Below are 23,396 nucleotides of genomic sequence, written 5' to 3'. Positions count from 1 at the left end.
GTGGATATTTATGTTAAAATGTATTGTGTGTGTTCCGTTGCTTTTGATTTGTATGACTGATTTGGCAAATGAAATTCCTTGTATGTTGCAAAACATACTTAGCGAATAAAGTATGATTGTGATTTTGCTATAGTGGTGGTGTGGCAGTTAAATTATTAGAAATCCAGAGATTAAAATTCAAAGAGTGTCAATTTGAAATAAAAACAGAAAATACTGGAAATACTCAAGGTAGTTCACACCTAGGGAAAGTGAAAAAAAAATTAATATTTTAGGTTGAAGTGCTGAATGGATGATTCCTCACAGCTTCTTCCTGTGATTTACACATCTTCACTGGAGCTATCCAATTCGATTCATTCCATGTGATGTAAAGAAATGTCTGAGAGTACTGGGTGCAACAAAGAATACCACAATATCCCAAATTGAAGACCTGAACACCAGCATGAGGTGGTGCTCGAGTTAAACTTCCAGTATGGTTGCACACTGACATCTACCTGGCAATTTGTCAATTGACCCAGATACAGTATAGTCATACTGTGTGGAAACAGGCCCAACATGCCCACATCAACCAACATGTCCCATCTATACTAATCTCACTTGCCTGTGTTTGGCTCATATTCCTCTAAACCTGTCTTATCCATGTACCCATCTAATTGCTTCTTAGACATTGCGACAGTCCCTGCCTCAACTTCCTCCTCCAGCAGCTTGCTCCATACACCCACCACCCTTTGCATGAAAAAGTTACCCCTGAGATTCCTATAAAATCTTTCCCTCTTCACCTTAAACCTATGCCCTCTGGTTCTCTAAAAATATATATTCATAAAAAATTGGATAAATCCAAACTAATTCATTTATGCAAAAAAAAAGTCTCAACAAAATGACAGAAGCTGTTGGCGATAAAATTAGCAGGTAGCATTCACTCATCAATAACCTCTGCATGGTTTCGGCTTTGCCAAGACTACTCACTCGAGACCCCATCCACACATGGAGCCAATGAGTTGAATTCTAAAGATCAGTGTGAGTGACCACTCTTGGGAGTGTTTGACAGAGCAGGGCATCAAGAAACCCTGGGAAACCTGATGCCAGTGGGCATCAAAATGACAACTTGCCAGTCTTTGGACTCATAACTCACACAAATGAAGATGGTCGTGGATGTCAGAGGTCAGTCCCAGCACTAGGGCATTACTGGGGTGTTGAGAAAGCACAACCAAACCTCCGATTGGGACATTTAGCATGTATCTTACCCCTCATAGCTGTTAGACAAAAATGCTGGAGAAACTCAGAGGGTGAGACAGCATCTATGGAGCGAAGGAAGTAGGCGATATGTCGGGTTGAGACACTTCTTCAGAGCTCATAGCTTCCTCATAGCTGTTAAGTGTGCATGTGTTGTTGTTGATAGAACCTTCATTCAGAAAATCTCTCCAAAACTGATGACATGGGTAGCGATAGGGGTAGCCCGAAATGGTAGCTTGATCTGAAAAATCTGATATTAAGTGTTGATTATAGTTCATTTTATGACTAAATGGTCTATGAATGCACCTTATGTTGACTCAGTTATCCAAAAATTGACCACTAACATGTGTTACTGAAAATATATTGTAGAAAAGAACCAAATAAGTATCAGTTATGTTCAACACCTCCTTAAACTCTGGAGCTCTGTCAGAGTGACCATCGGGTTCTTGGTCACCTCCTTGATCAAGGCCCTTCTCCCCCAATTGCTCAGTTTGGCCAGGTGGCCAACTCTATGAAGAGTCCTGGTGATTCCAAAGTTCTTCCATTTAAGAATGATGGAGGCCACTGTGCTCTTCGGGACCTGCAATGCTGCAGAAATTGTTTTATACCCTTTCCCAGATCTGTGTGTCGACACAATCTTGTCTCAGAGGTCTACGGACAATTCCTTCGTTTTCATGGCTTGTTGTGTTTTTTTTGTGTGTTTTTTTTTGCTCTGACATATACTGTCAACTGTGGAACCTTATATAGACAGGTGTGTGCCTTTCCAAATCATGTCCAATCAACTTAATTTATCACTGGTGGACTCCAATCAAGTTGTAGAAACATCTCAAGGATAATCAATGGAAACAGGATGAACCTAAGCTCAATTTTGAGTCATAGCAAAGGGTCTGAATACTTATATAAATGCAATATTTCAGCTATTTCTTTTTAATTACTTTGCAAAAAATTCTAAACACCTATTTTCGCTTCTTCATTCTGGGGTATAGTGTGTAGATTATTGATTTTAAAAAAAAGATTTTAAAGTAAGGCTGTAACATAACAAAATGTGGAAAAAGTGAAGGGGTCTGAATACTTTCTGAATGCATTGTATATCTGAAGAGTGGATGAAGTAGGTGTAACTGTAGAAACTGGCATACTGTAAAAAGAACTGATTTAGGTCAGTTTTGCAGGGAATACATGTGGTTGCTGGTAGGAGAACAGTGAGTTTAGAGCTAGATGCGTCACAGAAGGAAGAACATTGGCAACAAAGCTATTTAACAAATGAACAAGATATCTTTCCCAAACATTTTTCTGTGTTTGAATCAGTTGAACCAATTAAAATGTCTAGATGTTCAGGAGTAAAATGTCAATGCCTTCCAGCTCTGTTATTTCCATATATACACAGCCAGATGGATCTCGTGATTGATGTTGATTTTACATGCAGTGTAAATAATGCAGATAAGGTTTTTCAAGTTTATTGAAAACTTAAAGAAGTGGGAATGAAGAAGACCAAACAGGGTAATAAAGGTGATATTCTGTTTAGTGGCCGCTGAGAAATAAATGGAAGACGAGTCATGGGAAGTGTTTATACAACTGATTTTTGGATACAACTGCCAAGTTATAAAAGGATGTTTGGCAAGGGTGTGCACTTGAATCATGTTATAATTAATATTCCGCATTTCAACATTTTAACCATGTGGTGTGATTTTTCTTAAACAGGATCGATTTGAAGCCCTTTTCCATGTTTATGATGAACATGCCACATTCCAATTATTCAAGAGTTTTCAGAGAGTACAGATAAATTTCAGCAATCGTGAGGCAGCTGCCCAGGCACGAATAGAACTTCACGAATCTGACTTCAATGGCACCAAACTCAAACTTTATTTTGCACAGGTACAGTATAACGTTCATTCCGTTATCGGTTTACTTTCAAAGAAGCCCTTTATTCAAAAAGCAAGCCATTCTGCACGGTCAACGCTTCCATTATTTAGTTAAAGCCAATGGTAGATAATGTGCACATTCAACATCTACTTAATTAAATGACTTTATGTCGTGACAAATCAGAAAATGCCGAAGAACCCGGCAGATCAGGCAGCTTATGTGGAAAGAGAAATAGTTCATGTTTCAGGTCTAGGACTTAGCATCAGAACCTGTGTTCTCTTTGTATCCTGAAACCCACACTCTATTAACATGTGTATGTTCTGATGAAGGGTTCAGAAATGGTAACCGTTTCTCTTTCTCAAATACTGTCTACCTGTTTCTTAAAATGATTCACTTAATTTGCACATTTGTTTATGATGACGTAACTAATCCATTCACACGCTAGGCTTATGTGTGAAAGCATCTCTTATGCAATGGATGAAAATATTTTCAAATCTCAGAGCGGCATACACTTCGGAGTTTTTGGAAATGTCCTAAAATTCCCAAAGGTCACTGAATTTTAATAGCCAAGTTTTCTCAGTTGACAGTGCATCTCTTTAAAAGGGGTCAAAGATGAAACCAACAATCCTGCTTCAGAAGTACAATGGAGAGAGAAAGTTGGTAATTGACACACCCAACAATCTAGATGGTAATGAAGCGCCTGTAATGTAAAAACAAGTCATTAGTGCAACTGAATTGCAATTAATCGTCACGAGGATTGGAAAACCCTTGGTACGATCTTCATGGTCATACCACACAAGTATTTTGACTGCTTCAAACTAACCAGAAATGGACAGGATTCTTAACCCGATGGATCATGTCAGAAGACAATTAACGTAAGATGGACATAAAAAGCTGGAGTAACTCAGTGAGTCAGGCAGCATCTCTGGAGAAAAGGAATAGGTGACGTTTCAGGTCAAGACCCTTCTTCAGACACAGAGTCAGGGGAAAGGGGAACGAGAGATATCGACGGTACTTAGGACAAATGGATGGAAGATAGAGTGCTCTCCATAATGTTTGGGACAAAGACCCATCATTTATTTATTTGCCTCTGTACTCCACAATTTGAGATTTGTAATAGAAAAAAAATCACATGTGGTTAAAGTGCACATTGTCAGATTTTAATAAAGGCCATTTTTATACATTTTAGTTTCACCATGTAAAAATTACAGCAGTGTGTATACATTGTCCCCCCCCATTTCAAGGCACCATAATGTTTGGGACACATGCTTCACAGGCGTTTATAATTGCTTAGGTGTGTTTAATTGCCACCTTAATGCAGGTATAAGGGGGCGTTCAGCACCTAGTCTTTCCTCCAGTCTTTCCATCAACTTTTATTGCTGTTTATCAACATGAGGACCAAAGTTGTGCCAATGAAAGTTAAAGTAGCCATTATGAGACTGAGAAACAAGAATAAAACTGTTAGAGACATCAGCCAAACCTTAGGCTTACCGAAATCAACTGTTTGGAACATCATTAAGAAGACAGCACTGGTGAGCTTACTAATCGCAAAGGGACTGGCAGGCCAAGGAAGACCTCCACAGCTGATGACAGAAGAAATCTCTCTATAATAAAGAAAAATCCCCAAACACCTGTCCGACAGATCAGAAACGCTCTTCATGAGTCAGGTGTGTATTTGTCAATGACAACTGTCCGCAGAAGACTTCATGAACAGAAATACAGAGGCTACACTGCAAGAGGCTACACTGCAAGATGCAAACCACTGGTTAGCCGCAACAATTGGATGGCCGGGTTACAGTTTGCCAAGAAGTACTTAAAAAAGCAACCACAATTCTGGAGAAAGGTCTTGAGGACAGATGAGACGAAGATGAACTTATATCAGAGTGATGGCTAGAGCAAAGTATGGAGGAGAGAAGGAACTGCCCAAGGTCCAAAGCATACCACCTCATCTGTGAAACACGGTGGTGGGGGTGTTATAGTCTGGGCATGTATGGCTGCTGAAGGTACTAGCTCACTTATCTTCATTGATGATACAACTGCTGATGGTAGTAGCATAATGAATTCTGAAGTGTATTGACACATCCTATCTGCTCAAGTTCAAACAAATGCCTCAAAACCCATTGGCGGCGGTTCATTCTACAGCAACACAATGATCCCAAACATACTGCTATAGCAACAAAGGAGTTTTTCAAAGCTAAAAAATGGTAAATTCTTAAGTGGCCAAATCAATCACCCGATCTGAAGCTAATTGAGCATGCCTTTTATATGCTGAAGAGTAAACTGATGGGGGCTAGCCCCCAAAACAAGCATAAGCTAAAGATGGCTGCAATACAGGCATGGCAGAGCATCACCAGAGAAGACACCCAGCAACTGGTGATGTCCATGAATCGCAGACTTCAAGCAGTCATTACATGCAAAGGACATGCAACAAAATACTAAACGTGACTACTTGCATTTACATGACATTGCTGTGTCCCAAACATTATGGTGCCCTGAAATGAAGGGTAATATGTATAAACACTGCTGTGATTTCTACATGGTGAAACAATAATGTATAAAAATGGCCTTTATTAAAATCTAACAATGTTCACTTTAACCACATGTGATTTTTTTTCTATTACAAATTTCAAATTGTGGAGTACAGAGGTAAATAAATAAATGATGGGTCTTTGTCCCAAACATTACGGAGGGCACTGTATGCAAATAGCAATGATAATCAAAGAAATGTGATGCCCACAATGGTCCATTGTTGGCTGTGGGATAGATGATAACGAGTTATACAGACAGTGGAACTCAAAAGGACGACAGTAAAACTAGTACGACATGCGGGCTCCACATTTCCTTGCTCATCATTGCTTTTTGCATATCTTCCATTCATTTGTCGTAAGTACCGTCTATATCTCTTGTTCCCGTTTCCCCCGATTCTCTGTCTGAAGAAGGGTCTCGACCTGAAACGTCACCTGTTCCATTTCTCCAGAGATGCTGCCTGTCCCGCAGAGTTAATCCACCTTAATGTGTCTGTCTTTGGTCTAAACCAGCGTCTGCAGGCAGTTAACTTCGGGTTTTTTTCCATTGTAATTCGAGAATATGTGTGTTTAGCTATTTACCGTACTTTTCAGTGTGCAAAGCCGAAGATTTACAGTTTAATTCTATTACCAACACATTCCTACCTTTCCCCCAATTATATGGATGGGGAATGTGATGTAAAGGTGACGAGTTGCAGTTAAAGCCATGATGTCATCAAAGGAACAATCCATTGTTCACTAACAGATGGGGGGGGGGGGCTGTACATTGGGCCATAAAATTAAATATTCTATCAGGCAGTTGCCACTTATTAGCTTTTTTTAAGGAGGTATATTGTTAATTGAAATTTTAAATAATTAATCTTGAAAGTTTAGTTCAAGTTGTATTTACATACACAAACTCCAATGTCTAAGCTGACATCTTATCTTGTCTACATTTCTAACACCTTTACAATAATCTGACTTTTAAAAATAAAGAATAGTGAAGGTAATGGGGGAATTCAGCAGGTGTTGAATCTGACTGTGGTAAACTGAACCTTAGTTTTGCCTCGGGATATACCACTAAGCAATGAAGATGTCAAAAGCAAAGGAAAAGCGGGTGAGTAACTGTTGAAGTCAATTTTAACAAAGTCCGAAGAAGGGCCTCGACCCGAAACGACACCCATTCCACCTCCCAAGAGATGCTGCCTGTCCCGCGGTGTTTTGGGTCCTTCTTCGGTTTATACCAGCATCTGCAGTTCATTCCCACACTTAACAAAGCGGCAGTTTGTTGAAAACTTCACTGGATGGTTTAAGGATAAAAATCTGAATGGGGGCCTGTAAAATTAACTCCAGTCTATCGTAGATGGGAAAATAATGGAGCTGTGTGGCCTGCAACCCTTTTGCCTGTTGGTTGTGATGATGTGTTTAATGACATGGTGGTTTACCTACAGGAGGCACTATCCACGGGGAACAGATCTGCAGTGTAGCTGCCAGGTGTTGGTGCCTTGGTGAATACGCTGCTATCTGAGAGCAAATGTAGGAGCGGGTCTGAATGCTTCATGCGTAGGCATAGCTAACAATGCAGCTGATTACGTCCATGGCCATGATATCTCGTAAGCTACAGTCGGGCAACATGCAGCCCATTTACTGTTAGCTTCACAGTACTTTTGGGAGTGGCACTAGTGTGGTTATACCAGCAGACAATCCATGCTGCTGATATTATCAGGCAAGGGAATTAAATGTAATCACAAGGAACTGCAGATGCTGGTTTACATAAAAAATACACAAAGTGCTGGAATAGCACAGCGGGTCAAGCAGCTTCTTTAGAGAACATGGATAGGCGATGTTGCAGATCAGGACACTTCTTCAGACTTCAAAGGCATCTTTGCTAGTACTTCAGTCAGCAAATGCAGCCAGCAAATCATGCCAGCACCACCTGGCCCAGTTTCTAGAATTAAATCAACTGACTTGCCAAACAATATTTTGGTGGCATACCTTCCAAGAAAGGTTTCAAAAATTAAAATGTAAGCTTGGCTCAAAATTTCCCATTGCCACACAGCCAAGTAGTTTAACTCATCACACATTCCAGCCAAGGCACTACAGGTGCAATGAAAGTTAGTACTGTGTTTGGCTACGGATACTGTATAGGGCAGCACAGTGGCGCAGTGGTAGAGTTGCTGCCTTACAGCATCAGAGACCCAGGTTCAATGCTGACTACAGGTGCTCTCTGTACGGAGTTTGCACATTCTCCCTGTGACCGCGTGGGTTTTCTCCCGGTGCTCTGGCTTCCTCCCACATTCCAAAAACGTGCGGGTTTGTAGGTTAATTGGCTTCTGTAAATTGCCTCTAGAGGATAGGACTAGTGTATTGTTGGTCGGCGCGGACTTGGTGGGCTGAAGGGACTGTTTTCACGCTGTATCTCTAAAAAATAATGATCAACCAGTTCAGTTCGTTTTACTTTGAAGCAGACAACAAGCTGCCAGACGCTCACAACGTTGAGACATGAGTGAGATTAGCTGTCGGACCTTATCTATGCTGGTCCATTTAGGTTTCTGCCTGAAGCTGTCTGAGTGGTAGCTGGTCAGTGAGCGAGTGCAGGAACCAGTGGACCATCAGGAAATGGCTCGGTGGGAAGAAGGCAGATGCCTATGCAACAACCTTCCACCCTTCCTGCATGTTAAACTATACAGTAAAATATTGTTAAAACAGTAGTTTGGCCTCAATAACATCATCGATCAGCATAGTTAATGAAGCGCCACAGTTGATGAGAGGTGTCCTTCCTAACTTGGCTAGAGGAGAATGTAAAAAACAATCTGCAGGAAGTGAATGTTTCCTCTGCAGTGTTCTGGGTGATTTTAACTGCCTCTCCGTTCGGGGTTAAACCTGACTTTAATAGAGTTACAGCTTATTGACTTTCTCCATTATTATAGCAGCACATCTGTGGAAATGTTAACCTAACGTGTCCTTGCGGAAGGTTAATGAGATCAAATAATTCACTTTTTTACTTCTGTTAAGTCATTGGGCCAGGTATAAAATCAGTGCTGCAACTTGTACAGCACAGAAACAGACCCTTTCAACCCACCTCACCGTTATATTACTGACTACCGTTAAAGTAAGTGGCGTTTCCGAATTCAAATCCAGAAACATGGAAACACACATGGAATGTTAAATGAGGAGGGGGAGAAGAGTCACATATAAAGATATATGTAGATACCCTTGAATAAAATAAAAAGTAAAGGCAGGCTGAAAAATACTAAATATATTTAAACATCACACACTTTCATGATTATCATCTTTTTAATTTAACACTCTAAATATCGATCCTCCAATAATTTCCACTCGCTAAATTTAAAAGAAACTGCAAAATAAAGTTGCCCTTTCATGCTAACAGAATGTTTTATCAGTAAATGCATGAAAATGTTAATTTCTTAGTCACGATCTGATCCTCTTGTTCCATTCTATTTTTCACCCTGTTTACAAATATTGAAACATTTTCACTTTAAAAGTGTTGGCAGATATTGAAGGAATATATTTACGCTGCTCAAGAAGGCCTTTTTAAAGAAAATAATTTGGCAATGGGAAATTTAAATTCCAATAACAGTTGCGAGCCTGTTCTGATGAAGGGTCAACAAGCTGTAATAATAACTTGTTTGTGCCCTCAGTGTGTGCCTTCAGTGATGCTGCCTGACCTCCAGTATTCTCTTTGTTTCAGTTTCCTGGCAACTGAAGCAGGCCGTATCTCACAACTCCAGCGTTGCTTTTCCTTTTTCTCTCTCTCTCTGTCTCCATTCATCCCCTTCTCTTTACACCTACATAAGGCAGATCAGCTATTGATTGATAGTAGACTACACTGTGTAAACAGGACTTTCAGAGCACAGGGTCCACGCCGACCATCGATCACACATTCACACTAGTTCTATGTTATCCCACTTTCAGCATCCACTCCCGACACACTAGAGGCAAATTTACAAAGGCCAATTAACTTACAAACCCCAACATTTTTGGAATATGGGAGGAAAGCGGAGGAAACACACAGTCGTAGGGAGAACGAGCAAACACCACACAAACAGCACCTGAGGTCAAAGTTATGTGCCCACCACCCTCTCACAACCGTCTCTCATTCCCCAGAGATGGAATGACCATTCCATCTCTAGGTCTCCACCATCTCAGACATGCAACAGAAGGCTGTGGAGGGCAAATCAATGGATATTTTTAAGGTGGAGGTTGATAGATTCTTGATTAGTATGGGTATCAGGGGTTAGGAGGAGAATGGGGTTGTGAGGGAAATATAGATCAACCACGATTGAATGGTGGAGTAGACTTGATGGGCCGAATGGCCTAATTCTGCCCCTATGAACATGCGATTATTCTCTTTGAGCTCCCTTTGTTTGGAGCTTAAAATGTGTACTTTCTAGCTCTTGGTGCCGGATGAAAGTCAGTAACCTGTGCCATTAATTTGTCTCCTTCTCCATGGACCCTGCGGACCTGCTATAAGTTTTCTGGTTGGCTGCAGAGGTTTTGCAGGGCAATCGCTCTACAAAGCCTTGAGTGCACTGGGCATAAGTGGAGTGGCGAGGAGAAAGGCCATCAAGAACACCACAGAGGCAGCGGAGAAAGCCTCGAGATGGCTCTGGATCAGGAGAGGAGGTCCATGGGGAAGAGCGAATGCCACCTGAACACAAGTCGTGGTCTGATCAACCACGGCTGGGTCGCCTGGGTGAGGGTGTCTGATGTTGAAAGACCCGAAACACCCAATGACCCCAGGTTACATCACTGATGATGTGTTCAGGAGCATCTATCGATGTATTTGTATCCTGCATTTTTTTTTTTCAGATATCCTACATTTGCAGTGTTTTGGATTACATTTTCCTCTGACGGATTTTCGCTGATGACAAATTTTATCAGGAAATCCATATCAATAATATCTTGAGGCATTCTCTCATTTATTGCTTTGGTCAGCTGTTGATACAGCAGAGCTGGGGAAAGACAGAGATCTTTGTCAATTTGCAGAGAATTTGTGTTGGTTAATTGGGTACATAAGGTTAGACAATGGGAGTTGATAAAAGTAACAAAAATGACATAAAGTGCTAGATTATTTAAGGTATGTTTATGCTGGTGTAACTGAAATAAAATATCAATCCACTTAAAATTGTTAAAGATAGCAGTAATTGATGGCGATAGAATAAAACAGTTTTTAAATAGTGAATTTACATCTATCTATGCCCAGAGAAGAAAGGACTTTGCTGATGGATCAAATAGTAAGTCAGAAAACGCAGAGGAGAAACAAACAACAATGCAAAATGAACAGGTAAAAGAAAGGCTTGTGTTTAATACAGCATTTGAATCATCAACCACACCCCAAGGCGATCTGTAGAATTTAATCTCATTGTACCATTCTTAAATAACATGTCTTTGGGGTAACAATGGCCAATTTTGTGAACAAATGTCTTCTCCTCAATTCAACCTTTTTGAATTCAACTCAATTGAATGAATCAGTTTTCAGGCATCACTGAAAATGTTTCTGGTTTGAGCCATTTTAGAATTGGTTTGTGTTTGAGCAGCAGGGGTATAAAACATCACACATTCACTCTCAAGCGAAGGTCTGTTCTAATGTTCAAATAGGCACTCTTGGAACAGGTCAGCACAGAGGGTCTCTTGAGAGCTCTTTATGAATGTCTGCACATTTGCACGTCCCACACTGCAATCAAATGCCCCCCTACCAGGTGTGAATGCAAAATCCCTCTGTGCTCTCAAACTCGGGGTCAGCATCCACTCTCACTGATACTGCTCAGGATCCTGAAGAAGGGTTTCGGCCCGAAACGTTGCCTATTTCCTTGGCTCCATAGATGCTGCTGCACCCGCTGAGTTTCTCCAGCATTTTGTGTACCTTCCTGCTCAGGATCCTTGCAGGTTGGCTGTGCTGAAATACATCACATCTGACACTTTGTCACTTTCAACTGTCACACAGCATTTGTGAAAAGCCCTACCAGCAAACTAGGACGCCTATATTTGATAAATGTGACCTTTGTAATCTTAATTGCAAAGACCATTTGGCTTTTAGGCAGCTCCTCACAGTAATTATTTGTCAAGTTGAATTTCTGGTTAATGGTAACCCACAAGAATGTTGATTATTAGGACTCTGGTGCTTGTAGTGGCAGATTACAAAAGGCCACCACAGTGCTAATGCTTCTGAATTAAAAGGTGAGAAGTTTTGATTCTCCACTACAGTGAAAAGCATTTTTGTTGCGTGTTATCCAGTCAGCAGAAAGACTATATACAATTTCAATCAAGAGGTTCACACTACACAGACACAGGATAAAGGGAATAACAATTAGCGCAATTTTTGGGTGGCATGGTGGTGCAGCGGTAAGTTGCTGCCTCACAGCGCCAGAGATCGGGTTTGATTCTGACTACAGGTGCTATATGTATGGAGTTTGTACGTTCTCGCCGTGATCTGCGTGGGTTTTCTCCGGGATCTCCGGTTTCCTCCCACACTCCAAAGACGTAGAGGTTCGTAGGTTAATTGGCTTGGTGTAATTGTAAATTGTCCCTAGTGTGTTGTGTGTAGGATAATGTAAGTATACGGGGATGGATGGCCGGTGCGGGCTCGGTGGGCCAAAGGACCTGTATCCGTGCTGTTTCTCTAAACTAAACTTAAACTAATAAAGTCCAGTGATTAACGATAGTCAAAGTATCTCAAATGAGGTAGACGGTAGGTCAGGATCGTGTTGCTTAATAGCACTGTCAATGCCGCCTTCAATTGCATTGCTGATGATTCACAGTATGCTGTTTGGATGGTAATTTGCTGGATTTGATTTGTTTTGACATACCTGGGCAATATTCCATATTGTAGGGTGGAGGCTGGTGTGGGAATCACTGGATCAACTTTGAATAATGTTTGGCTAGTTCTGAAGTACATTTCTTCAGAACGTTACATGGTCCCTATCTTGTGCTGTATCTAGTGTTATGGGACATTTGATGACATTATCTGGCCTGAATCAAAATGGCTGAAGACTACCTTCGGATCTGAGGAGGAAACTGAGATGAATCATCCAGTTAGCACCTCCAGCTGAACATGGTTATGAAATGCTTCATCCTTGGCTCCAGCCCTGCGATCACAGAGAGACGGCAGAATATTTCCAGTCTCCCTCTGCTGTTTATTCATTAAAATACTAGATATGGCAACACTGCAGAGCTTGAGTCCAATCCATTGCTTATCCTTGTCGATTGCTTGTGATTTAGTGTGCAAATAATCCCATAATACAGCTTCACCAGGATGACTACTTATTGGCATGCATTGAGCTACACCTAGAATGCCTTGCACAGTGGCACAGCTGATAGAGCTGCTGCCTCATAGCATCAGAGACCCGTGTTCGATCCCAACTTCGGGTGCTGCCTGTGTAGTGTTTGCACGTTCCAGGTTTATTGGCCTCTGCAAATGCATAGGGAGTCGATGGGAAAGTGGTTGATGATCACATGAGACTCGAAGGAACTATTTTCAAGCTGTATCTTTCCATCGATCAAACAATCCCTCATTGAACTAGAGTTGGTCCATGGCTTGAGTCTGATGATGGAGGTTGAGTTAAGCCAGGTGTGAAGTTATAGATTGTGCCAATGACTGCTGGTCTAGACTGTGTCCCTAGATAGGCTTGACAAAATGGGTATCAGTGTGTAAACTCTGATGTATCCATTTGATTAAGTATAATTCCAGCTGATGTCAAGAAGTTGCCTGCAGCCCCAGAGCAGCCAGTAAATCCATCCTGCCAGACTCCCATACACTTGGTTGTATGTACGGGTTGGTGTTCATGAACTGGGGACAAGGCGATTTTAATCGTACATTTCTCGTCATGTTGTCCATCCATGGCTGTGGACTTAGTCTGGCAACAAAACCCATCAGGACTTGGCCTACAGTGGTGTAGGTATAGCAGTACAATCTACTGCTAATGGACATTGAAGATGCCCACCCACATACATGTTATGCCTTTGGGATATCAGTTACTGATATCTTGGAATCTAGCTATGTTTCTGTAACCTGTGATCATCCTCCTGATCATGCAATGCACGCGTTACCCTCTTAACAAACAATGCAGGAGGTGTGGTTGTTGAGGTATTAGCTTCCTTTCACTTGTGCATCACACAACCATTGCCTTTTGTTTGGTTTTCTAGAGGATATATTTTCCCTTCCCTTGCCTTGCCTTTTACTTTTTACCATTCAGTGGCACAGTTGACAAATTCATTGCAGTTTTGAGTAGCAATAAGACAAGATGGATACTTCCTTTATCCCTGGCTTTGTTCAGGGTCCTGTTGTCCGTTTTGGATATGCCTCTAAGTGAAACTACATCCCCTCAGATATTATGGGGATAAGGTCAAGGTGATGGACCCAATGGTGCATAAATTCTGTAAATTCTCTCTTTGATAGTTTGGGATCCATTGTCCAGTTCCTCTAGAATTCCTTATTCGGCAATTATGATTTATTTGGCTGGGATAAATATTTATGGATCTCAAATCATTTATCCTTTAGGTGAATGGGCACATGGAGTATAGCATTCAACAGGCACAAGATAATAATCCTGGTTGTGTGAAACCAAATCAATATCCGTGGTATCCAAGTGGCCGTTTCTTCATCGTTGATGGGTTTTTTTTCTATCCTTGGCACTGAGGGTTTACAGTTGGTCTAGCTCTGAGCTTGCATTTCTCTGTAGCCATGTGATCTACATACATCTTATGGAGTTATTCTCCTTGCATTCTTTTGGTTATGATAACCTGAGATTCAGACAATAAATAGAGCACACCTTTTGGCGACATGTCACTTCTCATTCGCTAATGATGTCTTGTTGCTGGCTGTGCTTGTTTCTGGTGAAGGTCTTGCTGTGAGAACATCTGTAGCTCCTTGTCTTTACCAGTCTTTTCTTTGACCTTACCCAGTTTTGCTTGGAATCAAATTTATTACCTAATATGTCTTCATATCCAGGTCTCATACTGTTCCTGTGACAGTCAGTGATCAAGCACCATTTCCTTTTCTGAAATCACACATCTGAGGCACAAAAGTCATTTTTCCAGCACTACTTGTAGTTTACACAGGATCTCATTGTTCACAGACTTGTTCAGGGGATCATCATAATCATATTTTCATAGCCAAGTATGTTTTGCAATATATGAGGAATTTGATTTGCCATACAGTCCTACCAATAAAAAGCAACAAGATACACAAAATACATTTTAACATAAACATCCACCACAGTGACTCCTGCACATTCCTCACTGTGATGGAAGGCGAAAGAAAAAGTTCAATCTTTTTCCCTTCTTTGTTTCACCCACGGTCGGGGGCCTCGGGCCGTTGACGGGACGATCTTGACTCCCATAGCCGGTGGTCAGGCCCTCTGCGTTGGGGCGATCAAGCTCCCGCATCGGGGGGATCTCAGCTCCCAGCGCCGGGCGTTCGGACTCCAGGTCGGGGCTAGTCGAACCTCCTGCAACTTTTGAGCATCCCAACATCATTCTCTGCCTGAGACTGCGAGCTCCTCGATGTTGAAATCCACAGGCCGCAGTTGGAGTGTCGATCCCAGGCAAAGGATCGCAGGCTTCAATGGTACGTCCATAGGGTGGGACTCAATCAAGTCAGTCTCGATCAAGGCCACCAGCTCCATGATGTTAGGCCGCAGAGCGACCGGAGGTACGATCCGGAAAACAATTGCATCTCTGGCAACGTAAGATTTCCCCCGAACCCCTCCCCCACCCCTCACATAAAATAAACCAGGATCCAGGAGTCCCAGTTTTCTCCGTCATTTGCTCAGACTGATTACTGTTTGTTCCTGCCAAATCTTGTGAATGTATAAAAAGGATGCTTGTTGATCAGAGGTCACCGGACCAGAGTGGAGATGTCAGATATTGGCTCTGTTGCCATAGATCTGGATGATACTGCTAAAGCTGCATCACTCGGTCTTGGATGCATGAGGTTCTGTAGAATCTGGAATAAAAAACAACTATTGGAGGAACTCGAACATAGACACAAAATGCAGGACAGGCAACACCTCTGGAGAGAACGGATGGGTGGTGTTTTGGGTCGAGACCCTTCTTCAGACTGAGAGTCGGGGGAGAGAGAGACACGGAGATAAGGAAAGGCAAGGTGTGAAAACGAAACACCAAAGGAGATGGAGATCAAGGAAAATGTACAATAGATCATTGTTAGCGTGGAGAAGGTGACAACAAAGCATACAGAGATAAAATGTAATTAGGGGGACAGTTGGAGGATCTCACTGGGCCAGGCAGCATCTGTGGAGAAAAATGGACAGTCAACGTTCCAGGTAGACCTAAAATATCGACTCTCCATTTCTCTCCTCAACGCTGCCTTACCCACTAAATTCCTCCAGCAGTTTATACATTGATCCTCTAGTTCTTGTCTATTTCCTGATGATGCATATCAGAAATGTGCTGTGTCATTTTGATTTTGGTTCACCTTATGACAAATCTTTTTATCTTGGTGTATATTTAAAAAAATAATGATTAATTTCAGCATTGCTCAGTTAAGTCAGAACGTCATGGAATAAAGGGGGACATTTCAAAGCCATGTTGTTCAACCTCTGAGGAATAAAGTCCTAGCCTGCCCAACCTATCCCTATAGTTCAGGCCCGCGATTCTTTTAATTTTCTGCTCAATCTGCTAGGACAAGAAATTCTGCAATTTTTGTTTGTCCTGGTGGCATAGAGATAAAAAAAGTTAAAGAGACACATTAAGAAGGCAAAGTCTTAGCAAAAATATCAAGATTTGTGGAGGCAAATCTGGAAAGATAATCCCGAGAGACTTAACGCCTTGGAAATATATAGAGCCAGAAATTCTGTGGCCTAATGTAGGCTGCGTGATCAGATTTTGTAGAAAGTCCTGAACATTAAATGTGACTTGGATACATTGTGCATTGATAATACGCCTCCAGAAATGAGATGCTGGTCTTCTCTGTATAGGAAGTGCATGTGCACAGAGGCCTTTGGATGTGTGTGTGTGGTCACAACAAACTTTACAAAGTGGATTTCTGCATCTAAATGTAGTAGGTTGTATCCAGTTTGTTCAAGTAAAATGCCAGGTCTTTCTTAGTCAGGGTCAGGGAATCCAAAATTGTTATTGTCTTGCAGTCGTCTCCATACTTTAGGTTATTTTCTGAGTGTTTATTCTCATCCCACCTCTCGCTGCCATTGACCCCAAGCCCACTCATTTCCTCTCCAACAGTATACGACCCTGACCCGAGCTGCTTGCTGATGCATTATTTATTTCAGTGAGAAACCCTGGATTAAAAGGTCCCGATTAAGAGGACTGTTTGTATAAATGAAGTTTGTATTTCCTCAAGTATACAAAATTGAGGTTTGATTTGTAGAGGAGAACTGTAGATGCTGGTTTATACCAAATATAGACAAGGAGTGCTGTAGTAACTCAGTGGGTCAGGCAGCATCTCTGGAGAAAACGAATGGGTGACGCTTTTCTCTAGAGACGCTACCTGACCCACTGAGTTAAGGGCCCGTCCCACGAGCATGCGACTCCATGCGACAAGCGCGACCTAACGTGGTCGCTTGAGCCGTATGGCCTCGCGGGGCCGGTCCCACTTCAATCGCCGGAGCCGTATGGAGTTGTGCGGAGCTGGTCCCGACATCGCACGGGGCTCCGAAAAACTGACAGTGTTCAAATATTCCGTGCGGCAACGGCCTGCCGACCCGCAGCCGCCTCGACGCCGTACGCACCGCCTCGACGGGCGTGCACAGCGTCTCGACGCCGTATGTCACGCGCGAACTTCCCGCGGACTTCGCTCAAACTTCACGTCACTCACTCGACCTCCTCGTGGCCCCCGCTTCTGGTTTGGTCGCGCTCGCCGCATGCAGGCGCATGCTGGTGGGACCGGTCCTGTACGGGGATCACTCGACCTCCGCGCGGCCCCCGCTTCCGGTTTGGTTGTGCTTGCCGCATGCAGGTCGCTTGCTCGTGGGACAGCCCCTTTACTCCAGCACTTTGTATCTATCTGAGGTTTAATTTGTGCAGGTTGTTTAAGGTTATTGTCGGTTTTGACGGGATGGATTGATATTATTTGAAGAGAAGATAGCAGAACAAAGGAGAATTATCTTAAAATTAGGGTGCAGTTATTAAAGGAAATGTTAGTAAAGTTTAAAAAAATTATGAGTAACTATCCCAAGAAAGTTAAAACTTCAAGAAAGATTGTGTTGATTGGTTTTAGGTTAAGCAAGGGTTAAAGGATCAATGCAAGGAAATGGTGTGAAGATACTGACATTCCATAATTCTGATTGGAAAATAAAAAGGGCTGAATTGCGATGTGTGGAAGTTTCAGAAGTTGCAGGCTAAAAGTTAGGCAGGAAATTAAACAGAACTTCTTCAATAAAATATATATTGAAATAGGGCAACATGTCGCTGTGGAAGCTATTGAAGCAGGGCTTGAAAATAGAGGCAATTACATGCCCTCCTGGAAATGGAAGGGAACAAGGTGTCCAATATAGATTTAACTGATACAGTTGGCCAGTATAAAAAGTACATTTGAGTCCTGTGGGCTTTATTTGTTCAAGACTTCGAAATAATTGTATATAATGCTCTGTTCAAAGAAAAAAAAAAACGAGTATTGAAAAACCTTGACAAATGTTAAATAGTAAAAGTAGCGATGTAATTTTGAAAGAAGCATTTTCCTTTTCTGGTTTGGCAACCTAACTATCATACTATTTCCAGCTGTGTGGGTGAACAGAATGTCCATTTTGCAATGGGTTTTATTTTGCAGGTCCAGGATACCCAAGATCGTGCCAACAATTCATACTTGGCTCCACCACCACCTATGAAACAGTTCCTCATCTCCCCTCCTGCTTCGCCGCCAGTTGGGTGGCGTCCAATTGAAGATGCTACTCCGACCATTAATTACGACTTGCTGCGTGCAATTGCTACTCTTGGTCCAGGTGAGAAATAGCGTTATCAATACAGCAGCACTGAAGGATTATGTGGAATTCGCACACGTTTCTGAGGATTTTTTTTTTAAAAGTTTGTCCGAATACTGTGATGGTCTCAATTGAATTCTTCATAATTAATTGTGGTGAAGCAAATAGCATAATTTTTCACTTCTGAACCAAAACATCTGTCCGATAGAGAATTTTTCCACAAGAACAAGGTGAGAATGCTCTAAATCCATACAACTGAGTCGCTTCATTATAGACAGCACTGGGCACAAATATGCTGTGCTATTTCAAAAGCCCGCAGTGTAAAGTCATAAATCTTTCATGCCCTAACAACGTTGGAATAACAAGTTATGTTTTGCCATTAATGGATAAGAAAAGATTGGAAATAATGTTTTTGAGAGATTACCGGGCATTATCATTCCTCTCCAAGGAGTAGTGTTTCCCCACTAAATTCATCCCTCATCACTTGCACCAAACGCATTGTATAATCGTACCAGTATGTTGTAGTCTGCCTTCAAAATTCAATCCATTTGTTCTGCCTCTGAAATATATTCCAGATTTAGGAAGCAGAGTGCAAAGGGCTAAAGGGCCTGTCCCACTTGTGCGATTTTGTTCGGCGACTGCCGTTACCCGTCATTAATCGCAGCAGGTGGCGGACATGTCGCGGGGTAACGCCTGTGTAGTCATGAGTAGTCGCCCAAAGAGTCATACCTTTTTCTGGTCAACGCTGGATTTTCATCATGTTGAAAATTTTCGGCCACCTGCTGCGACTAATGACGGGTGCCGGCAGTCACCGGACAAAATCGCGTAAGTGGGACAGGCCCTTAATACTGCAATCATGGCACATTTTGTGCTACCAACCTGGCATATCTTCTGACTGAGTCTTCCTCATCAGAGCTTTCTGATTTGACTGGTAAAGACCTTCAGGATTTTTGTTAGTTTATTGTTTTGATTTGATCTTCATTAAAACCTATGGGCAACCTGGTTGAATCTTGAGGTGCATTTGGTTTGACATTAGTTGCAAATTGGCCCGACTCAAATTGGCCATCCATTCTACTAATGCCTCAGATGTAAGTATTTGATTTTTAAGTTTTATTGGCAGTAGGCAAAGGAATTACCACTAGCTGAATAGAAGTGAATGCAATATGGTAAAAAAAAATACAGAGAGGACATTTCGGCAAAATCTGGAGACAATCTATGTTTAACAGCTTTCATTGCCCTCTGCTGGTCAATAGCACCAGCCCTGATGGAAAAAAATCACAAGCAGTTTGAATAGGCGTTCTCATCTAATGTTGACTTTCACAAAATACGTGGTGGTAAACAATATGATGAGGTACAAAACTGGTGCCTAGAAGTTCAATATCTTAACTTCAAGGAGTTTTTTTCAAATTAATTTCGTAGTTGCATGACTGAAACTCGTTTCAGAGCAAAACATAGAGAAGGTTGAGGGACATGGGCCAGGCACAGGCGAGGGGGGTTAGTACAGTTGAGCATCCTGGTCACCGTGGATAAGGTGGGCCGAAGAACCTGTTTCCATGCTGTGTAGCTCCATGAACCTATATTCGTGACCATGTCTGGGCTGCATGTTTCTCTGCAGTATTCGATCAAGGACTCCTGGGTGTGTTTACCATGTCTGGGTATATGGGCGGAAATCGCTTTAAAACATGGGGAGGGACACAGTGAGGCTTGACGCCTAGGACAGGGGTCGGCAACCTACGGCCTACGGGCCGGTCCAGCCCGCAACTCAAAATCATCCAGTCCGCAGGCGTATTTATATCAATTAGTTTTCGCGACCTGGGAACTCTAGCCAGTCCTGGGACATGCAGGTGACCTGGGAACTGCAGCCAGACCTGGGGCAAGCGACCCGACCTGGGCGCTACAGCCATTCCCGGTGCAGGCGATGCAACCTGGGAACTGCAGGTCCTTTGGCCCACAGTGTCCGCGCCGACCAGCAATCACCCCATGTACTAGCAACATCCAACACTCTAGGGACAATTTGCAATTTACCAAAGCACTTAACCTGCAAACCTGCATGTCTATGGAGTGTGGGGCAGGCGAGCTGACCTGGGCACTACAGCCAGTCCTGGGGCACGCAGGCGACCTGAGACTGGCTGTAGCTCCCAGGTCACAAAACATGGGGGGAATTGTCCCCCACCTCTCAAAACATGGGGGGGGGGGGGGGGGACAGGTCCCCCTCCCAGGATTTCCGCCCAGTCAGACTGGTTGCATGGGATGAGCCCAATCCCCCTGCAGCCTCCTTGTTGGGGAACTCGGGTCTCCTGGAAAAACCTTGTATTCACAGGAAAGGATTGTAATTTCTTGCTCAAAATTCAATTCGGGACTTGAAGCCACATCCAGGGCTGGGGTGAGAGTGCAGTTCAGGACTGGAATTGGGCTGGTTTCAGCAAAGGAATAGAATTTTGAGGTTTGGTCTCATGGCTGAGGAGAGGAAAATCTATTTTATAATGGGGTCAGACGAATATTTTATAATGTGCCTTTTCTCGACATGATTAGCTGGGAAACCAGAGGCCATATTTCTTAGCTGTGTCTAAAGGACACAGCCAGGAAATGTCTCCAAGAGATTCCTTGCCAGTCCCCTGGGAGGACTGAGTATTGCATGTCATCCCCTACTCGTGGGTGCCCATCACATGACCTCCCCATGTACCTTAGACAAAGTGGTCCAGAGATCGCCAGAGTCCTTGCCCATCCAACATATCGGCGAGTGTTCCATCAGAAGATCCCAAAAACACAAGGCACCCAAAATGGAATAACATTGTAAATCGAGCATCTCCATCTCCATCTTCAGACAATTCACCAAAGCTGCACTAATCTTTTTTTTTTTTTCACCCACCAAGTACGTTTAGATTTTTGGTCATCTGTTGGAGGTTGGAATTCATTTGGAATCAGTGAAAGTTAACTTTTGCCTTGAGTCACTGAATTGAAAGAGCCACGATTTCATTTCCACAATATAAATCACTGCAAGATATTTCCCATAGACTGTGAGTTGTTCCTCACGCTGCTTTTGTTTTCCAGTGAGATCTCACACGTTTTATTCCCTTTCCCTGCACCCACCTCGCCCCCCCCCCCCCCCCCCACCTCCTCTTATTTCTGTTCCCATTTGAAAGGCGCTGAGGCATTTCCTGAGCCTCTGAATGGATGTTTTCAATTGGGTTGTGTGCTCTAATTTGTTAAACAATCTGTTTATATTTTCTTCTATCAGACTTAATGAAGCCATGAGCACTGTTTAATGTAGCCACATGCGGATGTATTTTGTGACGATGCTTTCACATGCTCCACAATATCCTCAGACTCCAATGAATTAGTTCAAGTAATCCAGCTTTTTATTTCAAATAGAGGACTGGAATCAAATAAATATTGCAATTGTATGACTGGGATGATATACTAAAGCTCACATAATGATGTTCACGGACACTACTGACTCTTATCTAAGCTCATTCGAATGCGTGCTCATACACCAGCCCTATCAGAGACAGCTTCGCTTTCATTATGTAAAAGGTTGGGGGGGGGGGGGTTATTTTCATTGGCTAACATAACATCATTGCTCTTCCCTCTTTGTGCTGTAGGTGAAAAGTACGAGGTCCACACAGGGTCGGAGGGTACTCCAAGCGTTGTCGTACATATCTGCGATAGTGAAAATGAGGATGAAGGTGCAGTGAAGGCACCAAAACAACAAATGGTTCAAACAAGGCGACCAGATAATATGCCGGCAGGGAAGAAGTGAACCGTCTTGTCTGCCTGTTGTCTGAGACCAGATCATTCTCTGCAGCGACACTCCATCAGCTGTCTCTTGTTTTCTTGAGGACTGTTTTTAAAAAAAAATTGAGATTTGGGTGATTGCCTAATTAAAGAACAACTGTAAGGACTCCATTATTTGTGGTGTTGAAGCTTTATTCCAGAATATTGAGGCTTCATCAATATAAGTGTGCTGATGGGGAATTAAATGGCATAACGGTTTATGGGCTGCATCCCCCCCCTTCCCCATTCTCCAAAATAGCTTCAAATCCATAATGCTGTTATCCAGTGTTCACTCAGAGCTGTTCTTCAGCACTTAACAGATGCAGGGTATGTAAATGTTGCTATTGTCTCTTATTGCAGTATTGTTATCACTGTTCTTGTATGTGCATGTGTGTTTTTGTATGTTATTATGAACCACATAAGGGGGAAGTAAATGCTCTGGCGCCTGTGTTCTAAAACTTCTTGCTAATTATATTGTGAGTGGATGGGGCTCCAAATATGAGGGATTCTCCACTCACATTTTTCCTTGCTGTCTCCCCCACCCCCATTCTCTGCTCTCCTCACCCACTCCACAACATTGCAGTGGTGAAATATATAATACTACTTGCTTTTGCAGGGGGGACGTTATGAGCCTTGTGCAGTTTGTGCATGCATGTCTTCTGTCTTTGTCTTCTTTAAGGTCAGTTTGCTGGCTGAAACAAAACCAAAAAAAAAAGTTTAGGAAAGACATAGCTGTTCGCACTTCAAGTGTTATTTACAAGTTAAATCTAGATAGAGTTGCTCAGTTAATGAGATACCAGTGATAACCATCTATTCAATGATGCTTGCCTAACAATAATGATTTAAGACGTGATATGTCTTGAAATGATAACCTGAAATAAATTACACTATTTTTTACAATTGTTGAAGGTAACTTGATGTGCTGCCTGAGCTTTGCAATTTCACATTAAATTTCCAGATTTAATGGATAACGATGAATTAATTGCCACACAATGTTACTTACTCATATTTTGAGGATCATATGTTTGCTGTTGGGTGGTTTCTGGTGAAACATATTTGACAGATGCTGATAATTATTGCAAAAATCTGAATAAATAATACAACAGTGGAGAAA

The 23,396-nt window shown here is 42.4% G+C and overlaps 1 protein-coding gene across 3 annotated transcripts in view; it reads left to right on the top strand.

The window, feature by feature from the left end:
* rcan3 (RCAN family member 3) overlaps window positions 1-23,396 on the top strand; it is a 106,883-nt gene extending 83,487 nt beyond the window's left edge. For all 3 annotated transcript variants that reach the window (XM_033045177.1, XM_033045178.1, XM_033045176.1), the window contains 3 exons: window positions 2,929-3,102; window positions 18,358-18,529; window positions 22,111-23,396. In XM_033045177.1, coding sequence (XP_032901068.1) covers window positions 2,929-3,102; window positions 18,358-18,529; window positions 22,111-22,268 — 504 coding nt within the window. In that variant the 3' untranslated portion in view covers window positions 22,269-23,396. The remainder of the gene's footprint in view (window positions 1-2,928; window positions 3,103-18,357; window positions 18,530-22,110) is intronic.

The sequence above is a fragment of the Amblyraja radiata genome, chromosome 27 (genome assembly GCF_010909765.2).
Source record: "Amblyraja radiata isolate CabotCenter1 chromosome 27, sAmbRad1.1.pri, whole genome shotgun sequence".
NCBI classification, from domain to species: domain Eukaryota; kingdom Metazoa; phylum Chordata; class Chondrichthyes; order Rajiformes; family Rajidae; genus Amblyraja; species Amblyraja radiata.
The sequence above is the reverse complement of the archived record's forward strand: the minus strand, read 5'-3'. Positions and strand labels throughout refer to the sequence as shown.